The sequence below is a fragment of the Amphiprion ocellaris genome, chromosome 21 (assembly GCF_022539595.1).
Source record: "Amphiprion ocellaris isolate individual 3 ecotype Okinawa chromosome 21, ASM2253959v1, whole genome shotgun sequence".
Lineage (NCBI taxonomy): Eukaryota > Metazoa > Chordata > Actinopteri > Pomacentridae > Amphiprion > Amphiprion ocellaris.
The window spans coordinates 1,995,265-2,020,591 of record NC_072786.1 but is presented as its reverse complement, the minus strand read 5'-3'; the positions used below and the strand labels follow the sequence as shown (position 1 = coordinate 2,020,591).

The 25,327-nt window shown below is 40.1% G+C and overlaps 2 protein-coding genes across 4 annotated transcripts in view; both read left to right on the top strand.

Moving 5' to 3' along the window:
- The window catches only part of dyrk2 (dual-specificity tyrosine-(Y)-phosphorylation regulated kinase 2), a 29,585-nt gene extending 18,085 nt beyond the window's left edge, over window positions 1–11,500 (top strand). For all 3 annotated transcript variants that reach the window (XM_023293047.3, XM_055006797.1, XM_055006798.1), the window contains exon 7: window positions 1,522–11,500. In XM_023293047.3, the coding sequence (XP_023148815.2) occupies window positions 1,522–2,171 (650 nt within the window). In that variant the 3' untranslated portion in view covers window positions 2,172–11,500. The remainder of the gene's footprint in view (window positions 1–1,521) is intronic.
- On the top strand, window positions 7,718–24,682 carry LOC111583808 (F-box only protein 15-like). The gene is given in 12 exon segments (XM_035958551.2): window positions 7,718–7,901; window positions 16,143–16,415; window positions 16,489–16,544; window positions 16,547–16,572; window positions 17,528–17,632; window positions 19,488–19,694; window positions 19,770–19,970; window positions 21,024–21,147; window positions 21,496–21,578; window positions 22,783–22,928; window positions 23,299–23,423; window positions 24,028–24,682. Coding segments are annotated over 12 exon segments (1,797 nt in total). The 3' UTR covers window positions 24,295–24,682.
- The last annotated feature ends 645 nt before the right edge of the window (window positions 24,683–25,327 follow it).

Genomic DNA, 25,327 nt, shown 5'->3' with positions numbered 1-25,327 from the left:
ACACAAAATTAGCTTCTGGTCTTCGCTTAATATCCACAAACTGACCCACGCAAAGTTCTAATAAAGCAGTTGGAAATCTTTCGTAGATGTTATAGATTGAATAGCTCTGGTTTCCATTCATTTCTGTACTAATTCATATTTTCAGGCCGTTTATGATGGAAAAACACTGAACTTTAGTATTAATCATCGACCTCATATCGTTAAATTATTTGGTCTGTGCACATTTTATGAAACTGAACATTAGTTGCACAACATTTACAATTGTTAATGTCCAAAAATTTCCTTTAACACCAGCAATCTTTGCAAATTCTCAAGCAATAATCTTTTTTTCTTGGTAAACAAAAATCGTCAATCAGTCGCAGTTACTTTGACAACATGACTAAAAGTCTTGTCCAGGTTTCTAGTCCTGCCAAGTCTTTCTGTCCTTGTATATTTTTTTTAAATTCTTATTTGTGCTCCGTTTGTCTTTGTTTTGTTTACACTTTTGGCCTTTCTGTGGTCTTTTGTTTGTCATTTTTAGTGTTTTGTGGTCATTTTTAAACTTTTTTTTTGGGTCATTTGGGTCATCAATCAGCTGCAGTAACCTTGATAACTTGACTAAATGTCATATGTAAAGACTCATCTTTCTAGTCTTTCTGTCCTTGTATTTTCTTTTTGTTTCGTTTGCGGTCTGTTTGTCTTTGTTTTGTGGTTGCTTCTGGGCTTTCTGTAGTCGTTGTGAGTCTTTTTGTTAGTCATTTTTAGTGTTTTGTGGTCGATTTTCATCTCTTTTAGGTAATTTGGGTCATCAATCAGTCGTAGTAACTTTGACAACTTGACTAAATGTCATATGTGTAGTCTTGCAGGTTAAGATTTCTAGCAATATATTAAAGTTCCCTGATTGGTATAAACCAGTCCATCAGTCTGACTTCTACTTTATGCAAATTGCATGCAGCGTGCAGAGATTCCATGCATCGTGAAACTGTCCTCAAACTTCTAAACTAGGTGTCGGTGACCTAAAACGAGGACAGATTCAGCTGCTGCACAGATTATTTCTCGCCTCAAATGCTTTCAGAAATACTTTCGCTGCCGTATTTTTTGAAATAAAAGGGAAAATTTGCGGCCGAGCCGCTGTGTTTATCTGACTTGTCTGCCGGACTGTCCAGCTGAAAGCTCAGTCACGTGACCACGTAGCGGCCTGCTGTTGCTCAGCGCTGTCATGTGACCATGTTGTGGTCCGCTAGTGACCGCCCGCCGTCTGTGCGATTTTCAGATGCGGTGCGTTGCCGTGCGGGAAAATCGCATCTCGTGGACACGCACCTTTAGATCTGCGCCGCTCGCCGCGATGTTGTTTGTGTATCAAACACGAGGGGGGCGCGTACTCTGAACTACGGGAGCCCAGCAGGCAGGCGTTGGTGGCGGATGTTGATGAGAAAATCGATTTTCATTAAAACAAATCGACATTAAGTACAAACTCAAATTAATCGATAAAATCGATATATCGCCCAGCCCTACTAAAAGGTGTGTCTTTGTCCTGTCCAGGCTCCAGGTATGGGATGCCGATCGACATGTGGTCTCTGGGCTGCATCCTGGCCGAGCTGCTGACCGGTTATCCGCTGTTGCCGGGCGAAGATGAAGCCGACCAGCTGGCCTGCATCATCGAGCTGCTGGGGATGCCTGGCCAGAAGCTCCTGGACGCCTCCAAGCGAGCCAAGAACTTTGTGTCGTCCAAAGGCTACCCGCGGTACTGCACCGTGACCACACTTCCCGACGGCAGCACGGTGCTGAACGGTGGGCGTTCACGGCGGGGGAAGGTACGAGGCCCGCCGGGCAGCAAGGACTGGAGTGCAGCGCTGAAGGGCTGCGACGACCCGCTCTTCCTGGACTTCCTCAAACAGTGTCTGGAGTGGGACCCGGCGCTCCGGATGACGCCCAGCCAGGCGCTGCGACACCCGTGGCTGAGGAGGCGACTCCCAAAGCCGCCGACGGGAACCACCACGGGAGAAAAGACCTCCTCGTCCAAGCGGGGAACCACCACCGACGGCGCCTTCACCTCCATCTCCAAGCTCGCCACCACCTCCTCCACCACCACCACTTCCTCCTCCTCCAAAACCAGGACTAACTTGGCGGCGATCACCGACGCCAACGGGAACATCCAGCCGAGGACGGTTCTGCCCAAACTGGTCAGCTGAGAGTGAATGCGCCCCGCTCGCTGTGGTGGGAAATGAAAGCTGTGCTCCCGAGCAACCGGCTGGAACTGAATTAAACTGGTTGGTCCAGTTTTGAAGAGCGTTTGGTTTTGTTCAGCGTTGTTGGGGTGCATTCAAGACAAATCGAAAGTTGGCGTTGGGGTGTTAAAATGTGCAGAGTGGCCAGGCTGGGACGTGAGCTGGGCTGAAGGAAACCTGATCGAACCGGGGTGCGTTCAGACGCCTCGAATTCTCAGTCCTGTCCGAAAAAAAGACGGGAGTTGTTTTACATTTTCAGTGGCGGCCACACGTTTGAAACGACCGTGGAGCCGCTCGAGACAATCAAAACCTATCCACCACTCTGTAGCTCCAAACTCACAAACACATCGACAAACATGGTGCTCATGGAGGGAACAAGGCTTTTTTAATATGTTTCTAGCACAGAATCTTTTAGCCGAGTTGATTACACACCAAAAACAACATTTTCCGATTTCAGTCTTACGAGGTTATATGTTCCGACACTTGGACGGCCTTATGGAGAACGTTCACGAGGGTTGGTCCAAAAGTTCCGACACTTTAAAAAAACAAATTAAAACTGTACCTGATTTGAATTTGTCCGCCTTCCTGTTGAAGTATTCTCGTCGTGCAGCAATACTCTGCTCCCAGTGCTCCTGCAACACCCATTGGAAGACCCTTTATGTAAACATATCAAGCACTGTCTGCAGTGGGTGTTGAATTTCCTGAACTGTGTCCCTTTAGCTTGAAGGAAAAACAGTCTCAGAACTTTTCGATCAGCCCTCGTACATAGTTAACTGACAAAAAAAAGGTTAATGTATCCTCATAATTCTAAAGCTGTGCAGCAATTAGCTTGCTGGTCTTCGTTTCATGTCTGAATGAAACAACTAATTTTGCGTTGCTTCTCAGTTTTGGGGTCGTTTGTCGATGTTTATGATAATCAAAGATCCGAGAACCCCCGACTGAACCGTCTACCTGTTAGCCGGCTAGCTTTCTTAGCCGGCGTTTGTTTTACAGTGTGTAGCTAGCCTGTGTTATCACGCTAGCATAGTGCCTGTCAGCTGGCTAACTGTTAACTGGCACTGGTTAGTCATTAGACAGCTTTTTGTTTGTGTCTAGCTGTCGTATTGCTACCTATTTACCATTTAGCTGGCTAGCAGTTAGCCTAGCACACTTTCTAATCAGTCAGCCAGCGACAGCCGGCTCGCTGTTTTAGCCTTTTTTGGCAGTGTGGTGGCTATCCTTAGCCTTTTTTAGCTATAGCTTGTTAGCTTTCCACTGCCTGGCCTTACAAAGCACAGACAGAATGACATTTTTAGTTTCCACACTTTAGCGTTTTTTTTTTTTTTTTGTAGTTGTTTTATTTAGGGTTAGCAGATGAAGGAGGAGGAAAAATGCCTGAAAAAGAAGGACGTTGAGGTTTTCAAACACCATTTTGTTCCGCTTTAAATGAACTTAATGCGATCATTAAGGGCACAAAATGGCCGTTGAAGGAGCAGTGAACATAGAGAAGGCGGACGAAAGGTGGTTTTACAGACAAGTTATAGATAAAAATCTAATAAAAGGGCTGTTTAACCCTCTGAACCCTGGGTAGTTTTATGAACAAGTAGAAAGAATTAATAAAACACCTTCTGACACTTTCATAAAGCCATAAATGAAAAAACAGAAAGAAAAGTTGAAATTGTTCTTTAAAAAAAAACAAAAACAACCTGGAATCAACATGTATACGATGACTTTATATTCTATAGATATTTACATATTTCCGTGTTTACAGCCTCGACAAACTTTTTCATTCTTAGTTTTTTACCGAATCTCGTGCAAATTTTTTGACAAGACACAAAGAATGCAATGATTTTTAGGAAATATCACGATTTTAAGCTTAGTTTTGGTTAACTTTACCAATGAACCACATGATTCCTTCCTGATTGGCTGTAAATTGTGTAATTTTAGCATTTTTTAAAAAAACAAAAAAAGATATGACTTTCAAACCTGCTGGCGGGTTCTGGGGTTCAGAGGGTTAATAAGGGAATACGAAATTAATTTTAAATAATGATTTTATTGCTGGGAACAAAAAGAAAATGAGGACGTAGAAACCTGAGGACACCAAAATATCCTCCATAATGAAACAGTGTTTAAATTCAGAAGAGGTGGCGACACAAGTGGAACTTTACAGCTTTAAATCCTCAATTTAATCCAATCAAAAGTGTTTTCATTGAGCACTGATAGCCAGAAGTTACCTTCCATATTGGCCAAGTACAGAGAACTTATAGCGTTCAGCTGTTATCCAGCTATTACAAGAATCTGAATGCTAACTGAATGCTAGTAGCAAATAGCAAGTTTTTCTTGGCAAGCTGCCATTGTGTTGAGCTCTTCACAGAAGCTGTTAGCATTAGCATCAGTGTGGTTTTAACATATCCTTTAAAACAGAGCTAAGCTACCACTAGCTGTTCAGCTGCTAGCCACTCCTAAATGCTTTTAACAGCTAGCAAATTTTTATCGTCTAGCTGCAGGTGCTCTCAAAGTTGTTAGCATTAGCATCAGTGTGATTTTAAAGCATTCTTTAAAACAGCTAGCTAACACTAGCCATTCGACCTCCAGCGTCTAGCCACTAGCCACTGCACTGACGTTTCTTTTGTATACAGTGAAGGTAGCACTAGCCTACTGCATACTGAATGCCTGTAGCAACTAGTAAGTTTGTATCGCTAGCTGCAGGTGCTCACGAAGTTGTTAGCAATAGCATCAATGTGGTTTTAAGGCATGCTTTGAAACGGAGCTAAGCTAACACTAGCTGTTTGACTGCTAGCATCCAGCTTTTAGCCACTCCTGAATGCTTGTAGCAACTTGCAAGGTTTTACTGGCTAGCTGCAGGTGCTCACAAAGTCGTTAACATTAGCATCAATGTGGTTTTAAGGCACGTTTTAAAATGAGGCAAAGCTAAAACTAGCCGTTTGACTGCTAGCATTCAGCTGTTAGCTACGACACTGATGTTTCTTTTCTCCACAGTGAAGCTAGCACTAGCCTAAGCACTGCAAACTGTATACTTGTAGCAACTAGCAAGTTTTTATTGGCTAGCTGCAGTTGCATTGAGCTCTACACCGAGATGCTCACAGAAACTGTTGGCATTAGCATCAATGTGGTTTTAAGGCACGTTTTAAAATGAGGCAACGCTAAAACTAGCCGTTTGACTGCTAGCATTCAGCTGTTAGCTACGACACTGATGTTTCTTTTCTCCACAGTGAAGCTAGCACTAGCCTAAGCACTGCAAACTGTATACTTGTAGCAACTAGCAAGTTTTTATTGGCTAGCTGCAGTTGCATTGAGCTCTACACCGAGATGCTCACAGAAACTGTTGGCATTAGCATCAGTGTGGTTTTAAGGCACGTTTTAAAATGAGGCAAAGCTAAAACTAGCCATTTGACTGCTAGCATTCAGCTGTTAGCTACGACACTGATGTTTCTTTTCTCCACAGTGAAGCTAGCACTAGCCTAAGCACTGCAAACTGTATACTTGTAGCAACTAGCAAGTTTTTATTGGCTAGCTGCAGTTGCATTGAGCTCTACACCGAGATGCTCACAGAAACTGTTGGCATTAGCATCAGTGTGGTTTTAAAACATCCTTTAAAATAGAGCTAAGCTAACACTGGCCGTTCGACTGCTAGCATCCAGCCGCTAGCCACTGCACTGACGTTTCTTTTCTCTACAGTGAAGCTAGCAGTAGCCTACTATATATTGAATGCTCGTAGCAACTAGCAAGTTCTTTTCGGCTAGCTGCAGTTGTGTTGAGCTCTTCACTGAGGTGCTCACAAAGTTGTTAGCATTAGTGTCAGTGTTTTTAAGGCATGCTTTAAAACAGGGCTAAGCAAAAAATAGCTGTTTGACTGCTAGCATTCAGCTATTAGCTGATGTTTCTTTTCTCTACGGTGAAGCTAACATTTACAAGCGCAACTTTACGGCTTCAGTTTGATCCATTTAAAAGTTGTTTTTATGCACATTGATTGCCAGAAGTTACCTTCCATAAGAGAGAAATCTCAGAGCTCAGCTGTTTTCCAGCTAATATAAGAATCTAGATCAATGAATTTGGAACAAAATCCCAGCAAGCAGCAAACTCAAAGTGTGCTATAGCAAACTATCAATGCTGCCGTGATGCTAGCAGAAATGATGCTTCTCCAAAGATGGATGATTTAAACAGGCGTCCACTAGGGGGCGATGTCATGTTTATCAAACTAGCTGCTAGCTGTTTTACGTACAGGTGTCACGTTGTTGAAGTTTCCTTCTTAGTACTAAACACCTCTCAAGTATTTAAAATAAAAATAACGTTCCTCTAAACCGGGCCCATTCACAGCAGATTGTGATACGCTTCATTTAAACGTGTTTTTATGCGTTTCTGAAGCTTGTAGCGAAATTTTACTGAATTTCTGGAAAAGAAAAAAACATTCTCATCAACCCACACTCCAATACAGTAAAGGTGCTAACTGGAATCTTCTCAGTGATGCCATAACAGAACCTTTTTTTATTCCATGAAGAACCTTTTAGCAAGAGGTTCTCTAAAAAGCCATTTCTTCAAGCTTGTTCCCCAACGGTGCCTCAAAGAACTATCAAAAAATGGTTCCTTTAGGTTCCAAAAATGACAGCTTTTTGCTAAAATAGGTTCTTCAAGGAACTAGTTTCTAGCTGTGTAACCAGACGTTTTTAAATCGTTCTTAGGGTGTTTTCTCGAAGATGATCTATGATGTTTAAAATTTTGGCTTGGGAGACGCGTGAAGTAACACAAAAACACACAATGAGTCACTGTGACGTGGAGCATAGAACCCTAAAAGGAGCCAAACTACAACTCAGGAAACCCTGAATGCATTTGGACTTTCTGTGTATTTTAAGCATTTGTGGTTCTTCCGTTAGAACACATTTAACATTTTGGGTTCTTAGTCAGACAGAACATGTCAGAAGGTTTCGGCTTGGGATTTGTGGAACTGTGATGGACTTGTCTCAATGTTTTCGTTCTTGCCACCAAAACAAATAGTTCAAACGTTTAGTACTTAGTAAAGTACGTGACAAACTATCCCTTAAATTAGAGGTTCTCCAGCTGGTTTTGAAGAACCAGGGAGTCTCCTGAGGAACCGTTATTTCTCTGAGAGCATCACTTCCTGCTGTGACTGAGCCCCGATTTCATTAAATAACAGATTTATTGATCCAAGAGAACAGAAAGTAGTCGTAGTAGAACGTCAAATCAATTAAATGGATCTAAATCATAGAATGAAGAGCAGTGAACTCACTGCTGATCAGAGTTCAGTGTTGACCTATGGCGATCGGGGAGGGGACGATGCTTTTTATTTATTTGCTACACTTTAATATTTATTAATCCACATATTTACTACGACGTGCGGTCCGTACTGTATACTTGAATGTGTGTGTGTCGTATGTAGCAGTGTGTGTGCAATACCCACAGGTTTTCTTAAAGCTTGTTCCCTCACACAAACACACACATTTATATAGAGATGTACACAAACACAGAAAACACAATCTGAACGCACTCTGTAAATGGAGGAGGAGGTGGAGGATGATGAAGATGAGGAGGAAGGTCGGCACCATCGGGCCGAGGACGTTAATGTAGCACACAGGAAGTGGACGACAAAGGAACCCATGATGTTGAACACACAGACGCTACCTGCTCCGCCCATCTCAGGGGAAGCTCCGCCCCCCTCCCGGAGGAAGAGGAGGAAGTGTGTGTGTATGTGTGTTTTTGTTTATTCTAAGGATTTGATTGGTTTGGTTGTGTTTTGTGTTTTTATTTTTTGTTTCTGTGAGACAGAGTGCTGAGAGTCATAACTTTGTGCCTTCAGTATCTCATCGCCATGCCACGCCCACCCGGCGCACAGACATGCCCACGGTGTCGGCGTTGCCACGATCAATCACTTAACGTCACGTGGCATTGGTTCACGTCTTGGTGGCCGAAGTCTGCGTGCTGATTGGCTCGGGGAAGGCGGCGTAAAATCCCAACATCTTCAATCACAACGAAACAAATCATCTGACTCCGGTTCTATTAGAACGTAGCAAATAGAACAACGGAGACTAGCTATGTTAGCACATTAGCAACGGTGCTAACTGGAACCAAAAATGGTTCTTCATAGTGACACCATAGAAGAACCACTTCGAGACCCTTTAAGCAAGGGCTTCTTTCAAGAACCCCTAAAAAAAACATTCGCTTACGCACCCTAAATGGTGCTTTAGGAAAAATAGATCCTTACGGGAAGCATTGTTCTTGTAGCCACATGGTTCTGTTTTGATCTTGAAGAATCTCTTTCACTAGAACCCATTTTAGATGTTGGGTTCTGGACTTTTGGTCAGACGGAACAGCATTGATCCGCCCAAACCTAACCATTGTTTACATCCGCTGTCACACAAGTGTTGTAAATTAGAAGACTTTTCTAAAATACTGCAGTGTTAGCAGACGATGCTGTTCTATATGTCACTGGGACATAGAAACATTGTTTGAACTGGTGGCTTAATTTAATGTGTGTGATGGTCGGAGGTCATTAACCGCCACAGAAGTCTTTGTCATGGTGCCCCTTTACTAGCCAAACTCCCACAATGCTCTCTGATTGCCAACATGAACTTCCTGTAGTCTGAGTGACGCCTCCTTTAGTCTCTACAGTATTAAACAGTAAGACGCTCCACCTGGTGGAACAACCAAGTACTACAGCCAAACTAACATAATTCAAGTGTGCATTAACGGGCAAAATGTGTTGGATATCAACAGATGCTAAATATTAAATGACTCAATGACAAAATTCAATGGCAAAAATGAACTTTTTTCACTGTTTCCTGATGGGTTTTTGAAGCAGTGGTTCAATTGAAACAACAGATAAACTCATTTTAATTTGCTTTTTTGTCTGACTGACAGTCAAAAACCAATAGATGTTGAATTTGGTGTCGCAGAAACTGTAAATTTGGGATATTTTTCCTGAAGAAAAAAAAATTACATTTTTTAAAATGTTAAACCCTCCAAACCTGACGGTTTCTGGGCCCAGATAGATCTAAACATTTGGAAAACAATATTCCAACTGCTTCAAACTTTGTCGCACTACTCACCATGTTGAGTGTATCAACATGCTGACAGCTTGTAAGTGCTCTGTATCCCGTTTTTGAGCCGTGCTACGTTTATTTTATTGATGTAGTATGGTTTTATAGTTTCAAACCCACCGGTGGGTTTTACAGATTGTTGCCACTCCATCTTCTGCCCTGCCACCTCTTGGACTGTTAACCTGGACATCCTAACTATCTCGCTATGTCCTGTCACCATGAATGTTTTTCTACGCTCCTCTCCAGAGCCGGCATCACAGACCGAAGCAGCAGCCGCAGAAAGTAGCTTTAAACCGATCAGCGCCGACGTGGACGGGTGTTTGTGTGCCGGGTCGGGGTGGCGGGTGGGTTGGGGGGTGTTTATCACGGCTGCACAATGTTCAGACACATATCAGCCAACTGTCGTCACTCGTCGCCTCGGGTCGGACAGGCGACGCCTGCTGATGACAGGGCTAAGCTAACACTAGCCGTTCGACTGCTAGCGTCCAGCTGCTAGCTGCTGCACTGACATTTCTTATCTCTACAGTGAAGCTAACACTAGCCAACTGCTAACCGAATGCTAGTAGCAAATAGCAAATTTTTACAGACTAGCTGCCGTTGTGTTGAGCTCTTCACTGAGGTGCTCGCGGAAACTGTTAGCATTAGCTTCAGTGTGGTTTTAAAGCATCCTTTAAAACAAGGTTAATCTAACACTAGCCGTTAGACTGCCAGCGTCCAGCCGCTAGCCACAGCACTCATGTTTCTGTTCTCTACAGTAAAGCTAGCACTAGCCTACTGCATACTGAATTGTAGTAGCAACTAGTACGTTTTTATCGGCTAGCTGCAGTCACATTGAGCTAAGTTGTTAGCATTAGCATCAATGTGGTTTTAAGGGGCGCTTTAAAACGGGGCTAAGCTAAAACTAGCTCTTTGACTAGCATTCAGCTGTTAGCTGCAACACTGGTGTTTCTTTTGTATACAGTGAAGCTAACTCTAGCCTACTGCTAACTGAATGCTAGTAGCAAATAGCAAGTTTTTACAGTCTAGCTGCCATTGCGTTGAGCTCTTCACTGAGGTGCTCATGGAAGCCATTAGCATTAGCATTGGTGTGGTTTTAAAGCATCCTTTGAAACAGAGCTAAGCTAACACTAGCCGTTCGACTGCTAGTGTCCAGCCGCTAGCTGCTGCGCTGATGTTTCTGTTCTCTACAGTGAAGCTAGCACTAGCCTACTGCTTGTAGCAACTAGTACATTTTTATCAGCTAGCTGCAGGTGCTCACGAAGTTGTTAGCATTAGCATCAATGTGGTTTAAAGGCATGCTTTAAAATGGGATTAAGCTAAAACTAGCTGTTTGACTGCTAGCATTCAATTGTTAGCTGCTTGACTGATGTTTCTTTTGTATACAATGAAGCTCACTCTAGCTTACTGCTAACTGAATGCTAGTAACAAATAGCAAGTTTTTGCCAGCTAGCCACAGCTGCGTTGAGCTCTTCACTGAGGAGCTCACGGAAGCCGTTAGCATTAGCGTCGGTGTGGTTTTAAAGCATTATTTTTTCATGTTGGTACCTCAGATTGCTCAGTTATCGTTGTCATTGTTGTGATGAACTCCCAGGGCATTTGGTTGAATCTACCAAAGTGCATTCCTTTACAAAGCTAGCTGAGAGCTAGCTGCTCAAACAGACACGCAGATAGGAAGTTAGAAAGTACGACAGCAAAGCAAACAGTAAGTGGACAGGAAGGCAATCAGAAGAGAAGCAGCCGCTGCCTTTCAGACGATGAGGAGGGACAGAAAATGCAACCATGTTTTGTTTTTTTAAAAATTTTACAGTCACACGAGAACACGACGTCTGGTTCAGCTGACCTCTTGGTAGCATCCAGAAAGTAATTCATGTGTGAAAGCAGCTGTAGCCGAGCTAGCTTGCTAGCTGGTTAGCTTGCTAGCTCATTAGCCATTCAGCTTCTATCGGGATGTCTCTGCAGCCGGGAGTTAGCGGCTGTTAGCGTGAAACTGCGCTGTATTTCTGTGACGTTTGCCAGCTGGGGTTTATTGTGGATTTTATCTGTAAATAATGTGCAAAGTGTTTCAATAACACATTTTTTGGGGGGGATTAAATGTGCTGCTGTGCCACGCCGCGGCCAGTTTTACAACGTACTGTATCTACTGTACAGAACACACAAGTTGACACTTTTCTAGTGAGCCTTTGTTAAATTTTATTGTGGTGGAAAAATTATTATTATTAATAAAAACAATTTTATTGTTTATCTGTGTGCGTCGGTCTCAGTGATTCGGTGTGTTGATGCAAAGTGGAATCAGATAGTTTACTAATTGAAATCTTAAGCTTGAAAAATGATCAAAAGTCCATTTTAGCTCCAGATATTAACAGTCAACAACAGAACTTTGCGATCAATGAAATGTTGAATGGTTCAAAATTACATCGTCTTTTACTAACTACATATTTACAGTATTTATAAGTTGAGCAGTATTTCCCCAGCAACTTTTTTGTAAATTTACTGCAACAAAAGTCAGAAAACCAAGTCCACCTGTGATTTCCAGTCTAACTGCATCATGGTTCTAAAATGAACTGAACAGCAGGACTTTCTCAGTTTTGGACCTCTGGGTGTGACTATCTATGCCTACATCACGGCTCCACATGGAAAATAGTTGTTAGAGCAACTGAACAATCTGAAGAACGGAGGTGGGAGTTTGATGATTTGGGGCTGTATGAGTGTAAAAGTTGTTGGGGACCATGAGTCCAAAGAACAAAATAACACAAGAGTTTAAGAAAAAAGTGAAAAGTATGACTTGAAGCAGTGCGTCGATAAATACGCTCCTGCTGCGTTTTGGCCTAAAAAAATGTTTCCAGCTTCATTGCATTGGTAGAAATCCAGGTAGAACTTCAAACATCTGCACATGGAGGGATGGGATGCAGTGAGTCAGAGGTTACCATGACGACACTTCCTCCCAGATGCTAATGAATGCAGAGTTTAGCTCGAGCAGCAGAAGATGTTGGATGTTCAGGTGTCATTCTGTAAAAATAACCTTTATTTACATTGTCAACGAAAATTTGTTGAAAATCCCCATCAGGTGTTTATTAACAGATCCTCTGTTCCATGGAGCCCAGAAACTCATCGTCAGAAATAACTTTTAGCACCTTAAGATTGTCATAAAAAACATCCAAACACCTGAGAGCTACAACCCGACTGACACTGCAGCAGGTCGACAAACTAAACCTATTTCAAGTAACAAGCATCGACACAAACCTGTACCCAGCTCAATGATTACTTCTGACCTCATGCAAAAAATGTTTCGAAGAATCACAGTTATAGCCATAAGAAGTTCCACTGGGATGTAGCTTCATTGTTGTAGTTGATCCTGCCTGAAATTAGCACTTATTTGCTAGCCTTGTGTCTCTAAGCCTCATAGAAGTCTCTGTCACAGTGCTCCTTTGCTAGCTAAACTTTCTATTTGCTGGACGGACGTCACTAAACCTTATAGAAGTCTCTGACACGGTGCTCCTTTGCTAGCTACACTTCCTATTCGCTGGACGGACCTCACTAAACCTTATAGAAGACTCTGACATGGTGCTCCTTTGCTAGCTACACTTCCTATTCGCTGGCCGGTGTCACTAAACCTCATAGAAGTCTCTGTCACTTTGGTTCTTTGTGAGCTAAATTTCCTATTTGCTGATCTGACTCAACAAGTCCCATAAAATTCTCTGCCACAGTGCTCCTTTGCTAGCTAAACTTCCTATTTGCTAGCCTGATGTCTTTAAGCCCGTAGAAGTCTCTGTTATGCTGCTCCTTTCCATGTTAAGCTTCCGATTTGCTGGCTTGACGTCAATAAGCCCCCTAGAAGTCTCTGTGACAGTGATCATTTGCTAGCTAAACTTCCTATTTTCTGGCCCAGTGTCACTAAGCCTCATAGAAGTCTCTGTCACGGTCCTCCTTTGCTAGCTAAGCTTCCTATTATCCAGCCAGATGTCATTAAGCCCCATAGAGTCTCTGTCACGGTGCTCCTTTGCTAGCTAAACTTCCGATTTTCTGGCCCAATGTCAGTAGGCCTCATACAAATCTCCATCACGGTGCTCCTTTGCTAGCTAAACTTCCAATTTGCTGGCCTGATGTCACAAAGCCTCATGGAAATCTCTGTCACTTTGCTTCTTTGCTAATTAAGCTTCATATTTGCTAGCTTTGTGTCTCTAAGCCTCATAGAAGTCTCTGTTATGGTGCTCCTTTGTGAGCTAAACTTCCAATTTTCTGGCTTGATATCACTTAACCCTGTAGACGTCTCCGTCATGGTGCTCCTTTGCTAGCTAAACTTCCTTAGTGCTCTCTTCTAGCCCAAATGTAGCTTCCTTCCTCTGGTTGCGATGGTATCACACAATAAGAACAACCACTAGGTACTACAGCTAATCTGCAGTACTGGAAGTGTTTGTTTTCTCGGGAATCGACAGTTGCTAAATATTAAAGGACTCAGATCAGAGTAGCAGAAAAAAAACTTGATTGGGCCGTACCGCTTCGTCATAAACTTTGTGAAACGTCTTGAACTTGTTTATATTCGCAGGGGAAACCGTGACGCAGCCGCAAAGGATTGTGGGTCAGAATTACCAGAAAAACGCTAATGCTAGCTGCGAACTGCAAAATCCAACTAACTGTGACAAACCATGTGTTGCCAGATCTTTTTTTTTTTTTTTTTTGGCACATTAGTGTGAAAGCTCGGAAAGCCTCCAGTGTAGACGGTGACTAAAGAGGAAGTGATGTCACACTGTTTCCTGTAAATAGCAGCTTTAGCATCAACACCGTCGGTGAGAAACCTTCCTCTGCTGGAGTTCACACTTGTTCAGGAGATGGAAGACGAGGAGGCGATGAGTGACTCAGCGTCAGATTAATCCCCAAAATAAACCTGACACTGTTCGCCTGGCCCTGCCCACTCCGCCGGGTCAGCCAATCAGAGTGTGAGACAGCCAGAGCCGGTCCATGTGAGTCAGCAGGAGTGTTTATGATGTAAATACTGGAGCTGAGTCATGGATTTAGAACAGATACAGAGTTCTGTGTTTGACATCCAGCATGTTTGACTTCATTTAGCCTCGATTTCCTCTTTTTTCATTTATTTTCTGTAGTTCTATTTGTATTTTTGCCTGTTATCTTCAACATTCCTCTATTTAGTGCTTAAAAAGTTGTCAAGGAAACATCACAAAACTGTTGTTAATGGGTTTAATGGAATATATGAGCAAAATTTACAGAATTTATACAACAATATAGGTCTTTTTAACAGTGTTGACTATCAAGCATCCCATATTTTATCGTCTATTTCCCTCTAAATGGGATCATAATTTATTAAATAAACATCTTATTTTTAGGATTTTTTGGAAGATTTTTGCAAATTTTTTGAAAACATTTACAAGAATTTTCTTGACAAGTTTGGGGGATTTTTAAAAATTAAACTTTTAAGGGAAACTTTTAAAGAATTATTGGAATTTTCTTTCTGAAGGTTTTTGCAAATTTTCAGAAATTTGGGGAATTTTGTTTTTTTTGCAGAATTTTTGGATTTTTTTCAGACAAGGAAACAATATTTCTTGGTGCCCATAAATGAGGACAACAGGAGGGTTAAAGCCTCACAGCTCGAGGTGTTTTTTCTCCTGCTGACTCAGCAGACGTCACGGCAACGGTGATGTCAGTTAATCTGATTCGTGTTTGGGACGTTTCCACTGGAGGAGTTTCCTGCTGAGCCTCCAAACAAAGAGATCCTCGCTGAGGAACACGTGGAACAAACTTGAGGAACTATTTAAGACACACACGCACACACACACACACGCACGCACACGCACACACACACACACACACACACACACACACACACGCACGCACACACACACACACACACACACACACACACACACACATGTAACCTGATAGACTGTGACTTGCTGCAAGGGATTATGGGTCTAAATTAATATCCACTTACTGTGCAAATGTTAACGCACCAAAAGGAACGCTTTCTAATCTGCAGCTGTTCACAAGTTCTCCTGCTGCTTCTACAAAAATAAAATATATTACAAATAATACCCCCATAAAAATAACCTGTAAAAATCTGTCTGGAAAAGGAACCAAAAAATTTTAAAAATATAAAATAAAATGCTGGAATATTGTCCCAATGAAAAGATGTGAAAACTGTGAAAGTAACAGAAAATATGAGTAAAACATTTGCATTCTTAGCTTTAAATAATTAAAGCATTAATTCAATGGTATTACTATAGTATTTATTATGGATATAAAAATAATATATATTTTTAATATTTTTCATTCTTTTTTAAAAAATATTACTTTATGACTGATTAAAATATTAAAGTTACATTTTTACAGTATTTTATATTTCATAATATTTACCTGATGTCACTGTAAACCAACTAACGTTAATTTAATGTTCACATTATTATATGTGTTAATTATTTGAACATATTAATTTATATTTTTTATATTTAAAATATTTTTAAATATTATTGTTATTTAATATTTTTCTATATTATATAATATTTACTTGTTCTAAATTTAAACTAATTAAAAACGTTAATTTTATTGTTTACATTATTAAAACATTTATTCATTATGTAAACATTGATTTTTATATTTAATATTTTAAATAATTTCTTAAATAACATTATTATTTTATATTTTTCTGCATTATGTAATATGCTTTCAATGCTGCTTCAAATTAATAATTAAAAACGTTAATTTAATGTCTACATTATTCTAATCTTTATTAATGATCTAAATATATTAATTTTTGTATTTAATATTTTAAATAATTTTTAAAAAAAAATTCTATATTTTTTAATATTTGCCTGCTGTAAACTGAAACTAACTAAAAACGTTAATCAAAAACGTATATTTACCGTCTTTTCAGCCTCTAACCGACCTCCGCTTCCTCTCCGGTTCCTCTCCGGTGGAGCCGCAGCGCCCCCTACCGGAGCGGCGGAACAAACACCGTCATGGCGGCAGGACGCGGTCAGTTCTTCAGCAGCATCCTGCGGGGTTTGGAGCAGAGACCGGGACCGGAGGGACCCGGGAGAGGAGCGGCGGGCCTCCGGGGAGCAGCGGCCCCGGAGAGAGGCGCTACGGGCGCCCGGTGGAGGAGGAGGCGGCCGGAAGCAGCCCGGGACCCCGCTGAGGAGAGCAGGTGATGGAGGGAGGATTAATGTGCGGATTAAAAGTTTATTTTCTGTTAATTTAACTCGTTTTTTGTTTTTCAGCTGCTCAAAACCGCAGAAACAGAAACAAAAATCCAGATTTCCTGGAGTCAGAAGTTCAAGAAACAAAGAAAACTTGGTGGAAAAGTGAGTTGAAAGATTTTTACTGATTTAAAGATTTACTGACTCGCCTGTTAAATAAAAGGTTCCATTTATCAACTTTTACCTTCACTGTCTCACCAGAAACATCATTTATTCTGTAAATTCATCGTAATAATTAAAAGATTAACGTTTAGAACACACAAAATACATGAGTTATAAGTATTTATTCAACTAATTTCAGTATTTTAGCTCAAAATTAGCTAAATTATATGCATTTAGCCGACAAGTTTAAATATAAATGTCCATATTATGAGATATTATTCTATAAATTTAACTCATTAATTTAAACTTTAACGTTTAAAACTCAACTATAATCAATTATTATGCAAATGTATCTGCTTAATTTCAGCATAAACATTGAAATCCCTCAATATTATTAATTATATTTACTAATTTAAATGTTATTGTTTAAACCCTACGATACTGTTAGTTATATAAATGTATCTGACTAATTTAAACATTAATATTACCATTATTATATATCACATAAAGCTTCCAGACTACTTTCATTGAAATTCAAAACATAAATATTAGTAATTTTTAAATATTTACTCATCTAATTTAAATTTTGTTTTTCAAACCAATGGAAAAACAGAAATAAACAAGAAAAGTGCAGAAATAATTCAGATATATACCCTAAAATATAATTAATTATGCAAATTACTTGACTAATTTAAATATTAATGACATATTGTTAATTTTATTTATTTGTCCAACTAATTTAAATGTAATTAATTATGCAGATTTATTATATTATATAGTTTTTATTATATATTAAGACGGCTGTATTTTATCTTAAAATATGAGGCATTTTAGAAAAACTATTAGAGTTTTGCTTAAAGTGTCGCTTTGTGATCTTCATTTCTGTCTTTACATTTATTTAAACAAATAAAAAGTGCATTATCTTTTTAATAATTGTTCATGTTTGTGGTTTCTTCAGGCTTCCGTCGGAGATTCTGGTTAAGATTCTTTCGTATCTCGACGCCTCCTCGTTGTTCTGTGTCGCTCACGTCAGTAAACTTTTCCACCGACTCGCCAGCGATGAGTGAGTAATAAATAATAAACAATAAATAATAAAAAATAAATAATCTGTTGGAAAAGTCTCAGTTTTATTCTAGATTTTCTTCTGTGTCTGGAGTTAGATTATCTTTAGTAGCTGGAGGTTTTGGCTTTAAAATGGTTTGAGGGCTTTTAATTTGAAACAGCTTGGATGTTTTTATTGTGAAATAGTTGAGGTTTTGGCTTTGAAATTGTTTGAGGGCTTTTAATTTAAAGCAGCCGTAGTGCTTTTACTGTGAAACGTTTGCTGAGAATTCACTTTGAGGTGGTTTAAGGGTTTTTATTGTGAAATATCTGTGTTGCGTTAACAGTGTATTTCCTGTAAAACAGCTAGAGTAATTTTATTGTGAAACAGCTGGAGTACCTTTATTGTGCAGCAACAGGAGGATTTTTATTGTGAAGTAGCTAAGTTGCTTCCACTGTGAAGCAGCTGACGTGATTTTACTGTGAAGCAACTCTAGGGCTCTTATTGTGAAGGAGGTGGAGGATTTTTATTGTGAAACATTTGCTGAACTTTCACTTCAATGTGGTTTGAGGGCTTTTATTGTGAATTATCCTGGTTGCTTTTAAAGGGAAGTGTCTTGAAAGCTTTTATTTTGAAGAAGCTGGATTGTTTTTACTGTAAAACAGGTAGGGAAATTTTTTTGTGAAACAGCTGGGGGGCTTTTATTGTGAAGAAATTGGAGGACTTTTACTTTGAAGAGGTTTTCAGGGCATTTATTGTGAAGCAGCTGGGTTGCTTTTAATGGGTAGTGTCTTGAAAGCTTTTATTTTGAAACTGCTGGAGTTATATTGTGACACATTAGAATGACTTTTATTGTGAAACAGTTGGAGGACTTTTGGTGTGAAGCAGCTGAAGGACTTCTATTGTGAAACATTTGGTGAACTGACCCTTTGAAGTAGTTTGGTGGCTTTTATTGTGAAATAGCTGCATTGCTTTAATTGTGAAGTGTCTTGAAAGCTTTTATTTTGAAGCAGCTGGAGTGTTTTTACTGTAAAACAGGTAGAGGAATTTTATTGTGAAGCAACTGGGGGGCTTTTATTGTGAAGTATCTGGTAAGCTTTTATTTTGAAACAGCTGGAGTGTTTTTCCTGTAAAACAGGTAGAGGAACTTTGTCGTGAAGTAGCTGAAGGGCTTTTATTGTTAAGCCATTTCAGGACTTTTACTTTGAAGTGGTTTTTTGAGCTTTTATTATGAAAAAGTTGGAGGGCTTTTATTGTGAAGCAGTTTCAGGACTTTTACTTTGAAGTGGTTTGCAGGACTTTTATTGTGAAGCAGCTAGGTTGCTTTTAAAGTGAAGTGTCTGGTAAGCTTTTATTTTGAAGCAACGGGAGTGTTTTTCCTGTAAAACAGCTTGAGGAATTTCATTGTGAAACAACTGGAATACTTTTATTGTGAAGCAGCTGAAGAGCTTTTATAGTGAAGCAATTTCAGAATTTTTCATTTAAAATGGTTTTTAGATGCTTTTATTATGAAGTAGTTTAAGGATTTTTACTTTTTAAGTGGTTTTCAGGGCTTTTATTGTGAAGCAACTGGAAGGTTTTTGTTGTGAAGCAGCTTCAGGACTTTTACTTTGAAGTGGTTTGCAAGACTTTTATTGTGAAACATCTGGAGTGCATTTATTTTGAAATGCTTCCAGTGCTTTTTTAGTTTTTGGGCTTTTATTCTGAAGCACCTAAACTGTTTTAACTGTCTCAACAGAAGGGCTTTTACTTTGAAGCGCTCTCAGGGCTTTTACTTTGAAGCACCTTGAGGACTTTTATTGTTTAGCAGCTGAAGTGCTCTAATTGTGAGAGCTTTTATTGTGAAATGAACTTCCCCTGTGACGTTTACCTCCAGCGTCGTGTGGAGGAACATCTACGTGTCCGAGTTTGGGAGTCAGACCTGGAAGCCGGTGGACGAAGCCGTGGAAGAGAACCAGTCAGGACGCTGGAAGAAGATGTACTTCCGGACTGTCGCCGGACAGGAAGTGAACAAGTGGAGGAAGGAACTGCGAGACATCAGTCCGTACACGGGACTTCCCAGACAGACGGAGTGGGTCCTCAGGTTCGACCTCAGCGCGGATCCAGACTCCGTAAACATCCGCGATGTCTTTTTATTCCAGATCTGTGTGGTTTCCAGGAACCTGAACGTGAGTTGGGAGCTGACGGTGGTCGATAGACTCGGACGAGAAACGACGCTGGAGCAGAGCCGGGCGTACTTCTTCGAATCGTCCGTCATCATCCGCTGGAGTGGAGGAAGTTTCCCCTTGTTCCATCACTTCAGCAGCATCCAGATGCACGGAGTCAGGAAGGAGAACCTGGAGAGCGCCAAAGTCAGGAGGTTGGATACGCCTGGTTTATCTTTACCGTTATTATGGTTAGAATAAGGAGAAGAAGGTCATGTATGCTAGTAAAGGGGCACCTTGACAAAGACTTCTGTGATGGTTAATGACCTCCAACCAGTACTAAGACAAACAAGGATTGATTAGGACATGGGTTTGGACAAGTTTTTCCTCATTTGTGGTAATTTTTGACACATTTTGGACAACATTTGAGTAATTTTGGACAAATTTTGAGCAGTTTTGAAAAATTCTTTAGGAATTTTAGACACATTCTGAGTAATTTCTGACAAATTTGTAGTAATTTTGGACATGCTTGGAGTAATTTTGAAAAGGTTTAGAGTAATTTTGGACAAGTTTTGAGTTGCTTTGGACAAGTTTATTCTTTGTGGCGATGTTTTAGGTTGTTTTGGTACACGCATCATAGATCGGTTGTAGTTCCTGGTTGTTCCACCAGGTGGAGCGTCTTCCTATTTAATACTGTAGAGACCAGAGGAGGCGTCACTCAGACTACAGTTCATGTAAAAACAGAGAGCATTGTGGGAGTTTAGCTAGTAAAGGGGCACCATGACAAAGACTTCTGTGGTAGTTAATGACCTCCAACCAGAACTAAGACAAACAAGGATTAGGATATTGGTTTGGACAAGTTTTTCTTCATTTGGGGTAATTTTTGACACATTTTAGGTTTGCACCTCATTTTGGTTGTTTTGCACCTTGTTTTGGTTGTTTTGTGCCTCATTTTGGTTGTTTTGCACCTTATTTTAATTGTTTTGCACCTTTATCTTGGTTGTTTTGCACCTTATTTTAATTGTTTTGCACCTTAATTTTGGTTGTTTTGCACCTTTATTTTGGTTGTTTTGTGCCTCATTTTGGTTGTTTTGTGCCTCATTTTGGTTGTTTTGCACCTTATTTTGGTTGTTTTGCACCTTGTTTTGGTTGTTTTGCACCTAATTTAGGTTGTTTTGGTTGTCCAAGTCCAGTCCTGATTTGTATTTTGTATTGGAGTCTAATTCTCCCGACTCACCACACGTCTCCTCCTGTCCGTCCTCTCCCAGGCCTAGGTGGCGCTCTCTGATGTTGCAGCTGGATATGAGGACTCATCCAAATCAGTTCTACGGCAAAGACAAACTGATCAACCTGAGGTATTTTCCACCAGACGTCATCATCGGCCTCTGGAGGGTAAATCTTTTCAGATAGGATGCTTGGACACATTTTAGTGAAAAGGCAGACGGACACTTCTGGTACTTCTTGATTTGTAACTGAAAATACATTTAAAATAAAGGACTGATTTGTGGTGTCGTAGTCAATATAATAAAACAAGGTCCCGTATGTGTTGTAGATTAGGTGTAGCGTCTGGTTGTTCCACCAGGTGGAGCCTCTGATCTTTAGTGCTGTGGTTCCATTAAGCATCGTGGGGCTTCAGCTAGCAATGGGCACCATGTCCAAGACTTCTGTGGTGTTTAATGGTTTCTGGTTGTTTTTTTCTATGGTTCATTCATAAAAAGGTGAATATTTTTGTGCTTTAAGGGTCAGAGCGACGTCGCCTTCATCATGGTCAGTCTGCACTTCTACAACCTCGTGGAGAAAAGTCTGCTGGGGTCTCCGTTCTGGTAAGGAAACGATTTTGAAGAGTTTTTGACATATTTGAAGTCATTGTAGAAAGAATTTGAGTAATTTTGGAGAATTTTCAAGCTGTTTTGGACTTTTTCTCATTTTGTGAATGCGCTGAATGACTATGGACAACTTCTGAGTATCTTTGACACATTTTAAATCATTGTGGATGCGTTTCGAGATGTTTTTTTTAGTGCTTACCTGTAGTACTTGGTTGTTGCACCAGGTGGAGCTTCTTACTGTTTAATACTGTAGAGACCAGAGGAGGCATCACTCAGACTACAGTTCATGTTGGCAAACAGAGAGCATTGTAGGGGTTTAGGTAGTAAAGGGGCACCATGACAAAGACTTCTGTGGCGCTTAATGACCTATGACCAGATCTCATGTATTAAATACTGAGTAATTTTGGACAATGATGAATCATTTTTTGACAGATTTCAAGTCATTTTATAAGTTTCAAGACGTTTTAGTCAAATTTTTTTCTAATTTGGGAATATTCCGAATGATTATGGACATGTTTTGATTCGTTTCAAGATGTTTTAGTCATTTTAGAGTTTAACAGTAGTACCTGATTGTTCAACCAGCTGGAGCTTCTGACTGTATAATACTGTAGAGACCAGAGGAAGCGTCACTCAGACTACAGTTCATGTTAGAGCAGAGATTATTGTGGGAGTTTAGCTAGTAAAGGGGCACCATGACAAAGACTTCTGAGACACTTACTGACCTCCAACCAGAGCTCATGTACTAAGTGCTGAGTAATTTTGGACCATGTTGAATAGTTTTTGGCAAATGTCATGTTTTGAGTAATTTTGGACAAGTTTCAAGATATTTTGGACTTTTTTTCTCATTTTGGAATATTCTCAATGATTATGGACACATTTTGAGTTGTTTCAAGATGTTTTGGTTTTCAAGTTTCGCTATAGTATCTGGTTGTTCCACCAGGTGGAGCCTCTTCCTGTTTAACACTGTAGAGACCAGAGGAGGCGTCACTCAGACTACAGTTCATTTTAGAGCAGAGAGCATTGTGGGAGTTTAGCTAGTAAAGGGGCACCATGACAAAGACTCCTGTGATGTTTAGTATCTTCTGGCCATAGCTTACACATTTAAAATGACCTGGGATTGATGAGGATGAGGTTTCTACATTCTAGTGGTTTTAGATTACTGAGTTCACGATGATTGTGTTCTGTTTGTCCCGTCCTGCAGCCCGTACTCTGATTGTGTCGACCCGCTGCCGGTGGACGACTCGGACCCTGAGTTTGGTCTCCACGGTTACACTTTGCACTTCGTCCTGCACAACACCGGAACCGAGATCATGTCTGGACACTTCCGCCAGCTCCCCTGCAGCCCGGGTAATCTGATGACAGGAAGTGAAATTCTTGCTTCCTGTCATTTTCTACATCTATAGGTTTAAGGGAATTTTGCCAAAGAAAAGTGTGAGTCATCTGCAAAACATCGAAACCAGGATGATCTTTTTAAATTTATGAGCTCTCTTCTTTATTTCCCGGTGATGTTAAACTGATTAACTGCCGAGACAGACGAAGGTCGTGCATGTCAGAAGAAATACTGTAAATTAACATTCTGAAATTTTAGAAACTTGTCAGAAGAGTTGACTTTTAACCTAAAATCTAACATTTTTATGGACTCCAGACTGGTCTGGGTGTTTTAATCTTGGGTCTATATATGATTTGGTAGCTGTTCTGGTTGTGGTTCCTCTTTCAGCTCAGGTCCAGCGTTCTCTGGTGAAACTGGACGTCATCAACAGAACTGACTTGTCTCAGCACAGATCTCTGTCTGGAAGCATCAAGCTGCCTTGGAAGAGCGAAGAGTTGGAGGGTTCAGTGGAGGTAAACCTGTCCATTAAAAGACCTTTTACAAAATCTGAATAGAACTGAATGGATGGAATAAGTGGTGCTAATATTGACCCACTTTCTAATTTTTTAGTTTTTTGATTTAAAACGGGAAAATGAAAACTTATATTAGCATGTTAGCGTACTAACATGCTAATATAAGATATAATCATTTGCAGCAAAATGTTTATGTTGCACATTAGCATGTTAGCCTAACATGCTAACATGCTAATTTAAGACATAAACATTTGCAGCTAAATGTTCATGACTTATATTAGCATGTTGGCTTGACATGCTAATATAAGATATAAACATTTGCCGCTAAATCTTTATATCTTATATCAGCATGTTGACCTAACATGCTAACTTGCTAATATGAGACATAAACATTTGCATCGAAATGTTTACGTCTCATATTAGCATGTTAGCCTGACATGCTAATGTGAGACGTAAACATTTGCAGCTAAATGCTAACGACTTATATTTGCATGTTGGCCTACCATGCTAACATGCTAATATGAGACGTAAACATTTAGCTGCAAATTTTTAGCAGCTAATCCAACAGGATGAATGTCGTTTTTGACGTTCCTCCTTGTTCTAGAACTGCTGCATCATGACGTTGACTCTGCTGGACGAGTTCCAGAAACCCTTCTGGTGCGTCAGTTCGCCCATTTCCATCCGGGTGGCAAAGAAGTCGCTGTCGTCGGACTACAGCGACGACCACTTCCTGATGGACTATCATGGCCCGGAGGGCCAGGTGAAGATGGTTCTGGTGTGGTTGAAGGAGCAGAACCAGTTCTTCCTCATCAGGCTCAGTTTGTTCGTCGCCGTCTTCAAGGTCAACCAGCGTTTCAGCACAAACTACTGAAGCCAGACTGGACCAATCACACTTTAGGTTTCTGGTTTTTACAGTTCGGATGCTGTGATTTGGAGATTTTTTTCCAGTTGGACCAGTAGTTTGTGAAGTTTAGTTGATGTATTCGTTCTGAAGAACAAAGAATTAAATCTGAGGCTCGTGTTGAAGCTTTTCAGTAGAAAACAACAATTTCAAATGAAGTTCTTTCCTCATATTTGGTCCAAAATTGAGACATTATTGGAAGAAAAGTGACACAAAACTTCATCAGTTTAGTTCATTAGTTTCATGTATTTGATAAATTTCTTGGATATTTTTTTTTATCCTCGGAACAACAGAATTAATTTTTGGCGTTTTGATGCATTGAACGGTTTTGAAAACAATAAAATTTCACTTGTGCGTTCCAGTTTGTTGTTGTTTTAAATGACAGAAGCTGCTCTAGATGTGAATTCAGAGAGGATTCTGACCGCATTTCTCGGCTGGTCACCCCCTACGCTCTTATTTTGGTGAATGTTTTGGTTTGAAACTGCTGAATGTTGTAGTTTTATGGAGCGTCCACTAGATGGACACAAAGATTCACTATTTACTGACTGGATCTTTCAATAGTATTTTGTTGTTAGAACTTCATGTTTACAGCGTATTTAATAAATAAAAGTTATTTTCAGTTTAAACAGGAAGTGCAGAGGAAACAAAACAACTATAAACTCAGAAATTATGAAAATCTTTTATTATTATTATTTAATCCTCCAGGCGTCCACTGGTGTTCCTGATTCTGTGGGGAATAAATGGAGGCTCCTCATATTATAGATGTTTTATTTTTTAATTTTAAGTTTCCCAGCTTGTCTTGTTTTTAGAACACTTCCTGCAGTTCAACTGAAAACTGTCTGAAAGTTGAAGACACAACATCCAGCTATTTTAAGATAATTTCTCCTCATGTTCAAGCATTTTTGTCATTCTTATATCCAGTAAAAGGTAAGTTAAACTGACTTCTATTATTATTTACCTTTAGCATTAAATAGATAATAAAACGTACTTTATTCTGAAAAAG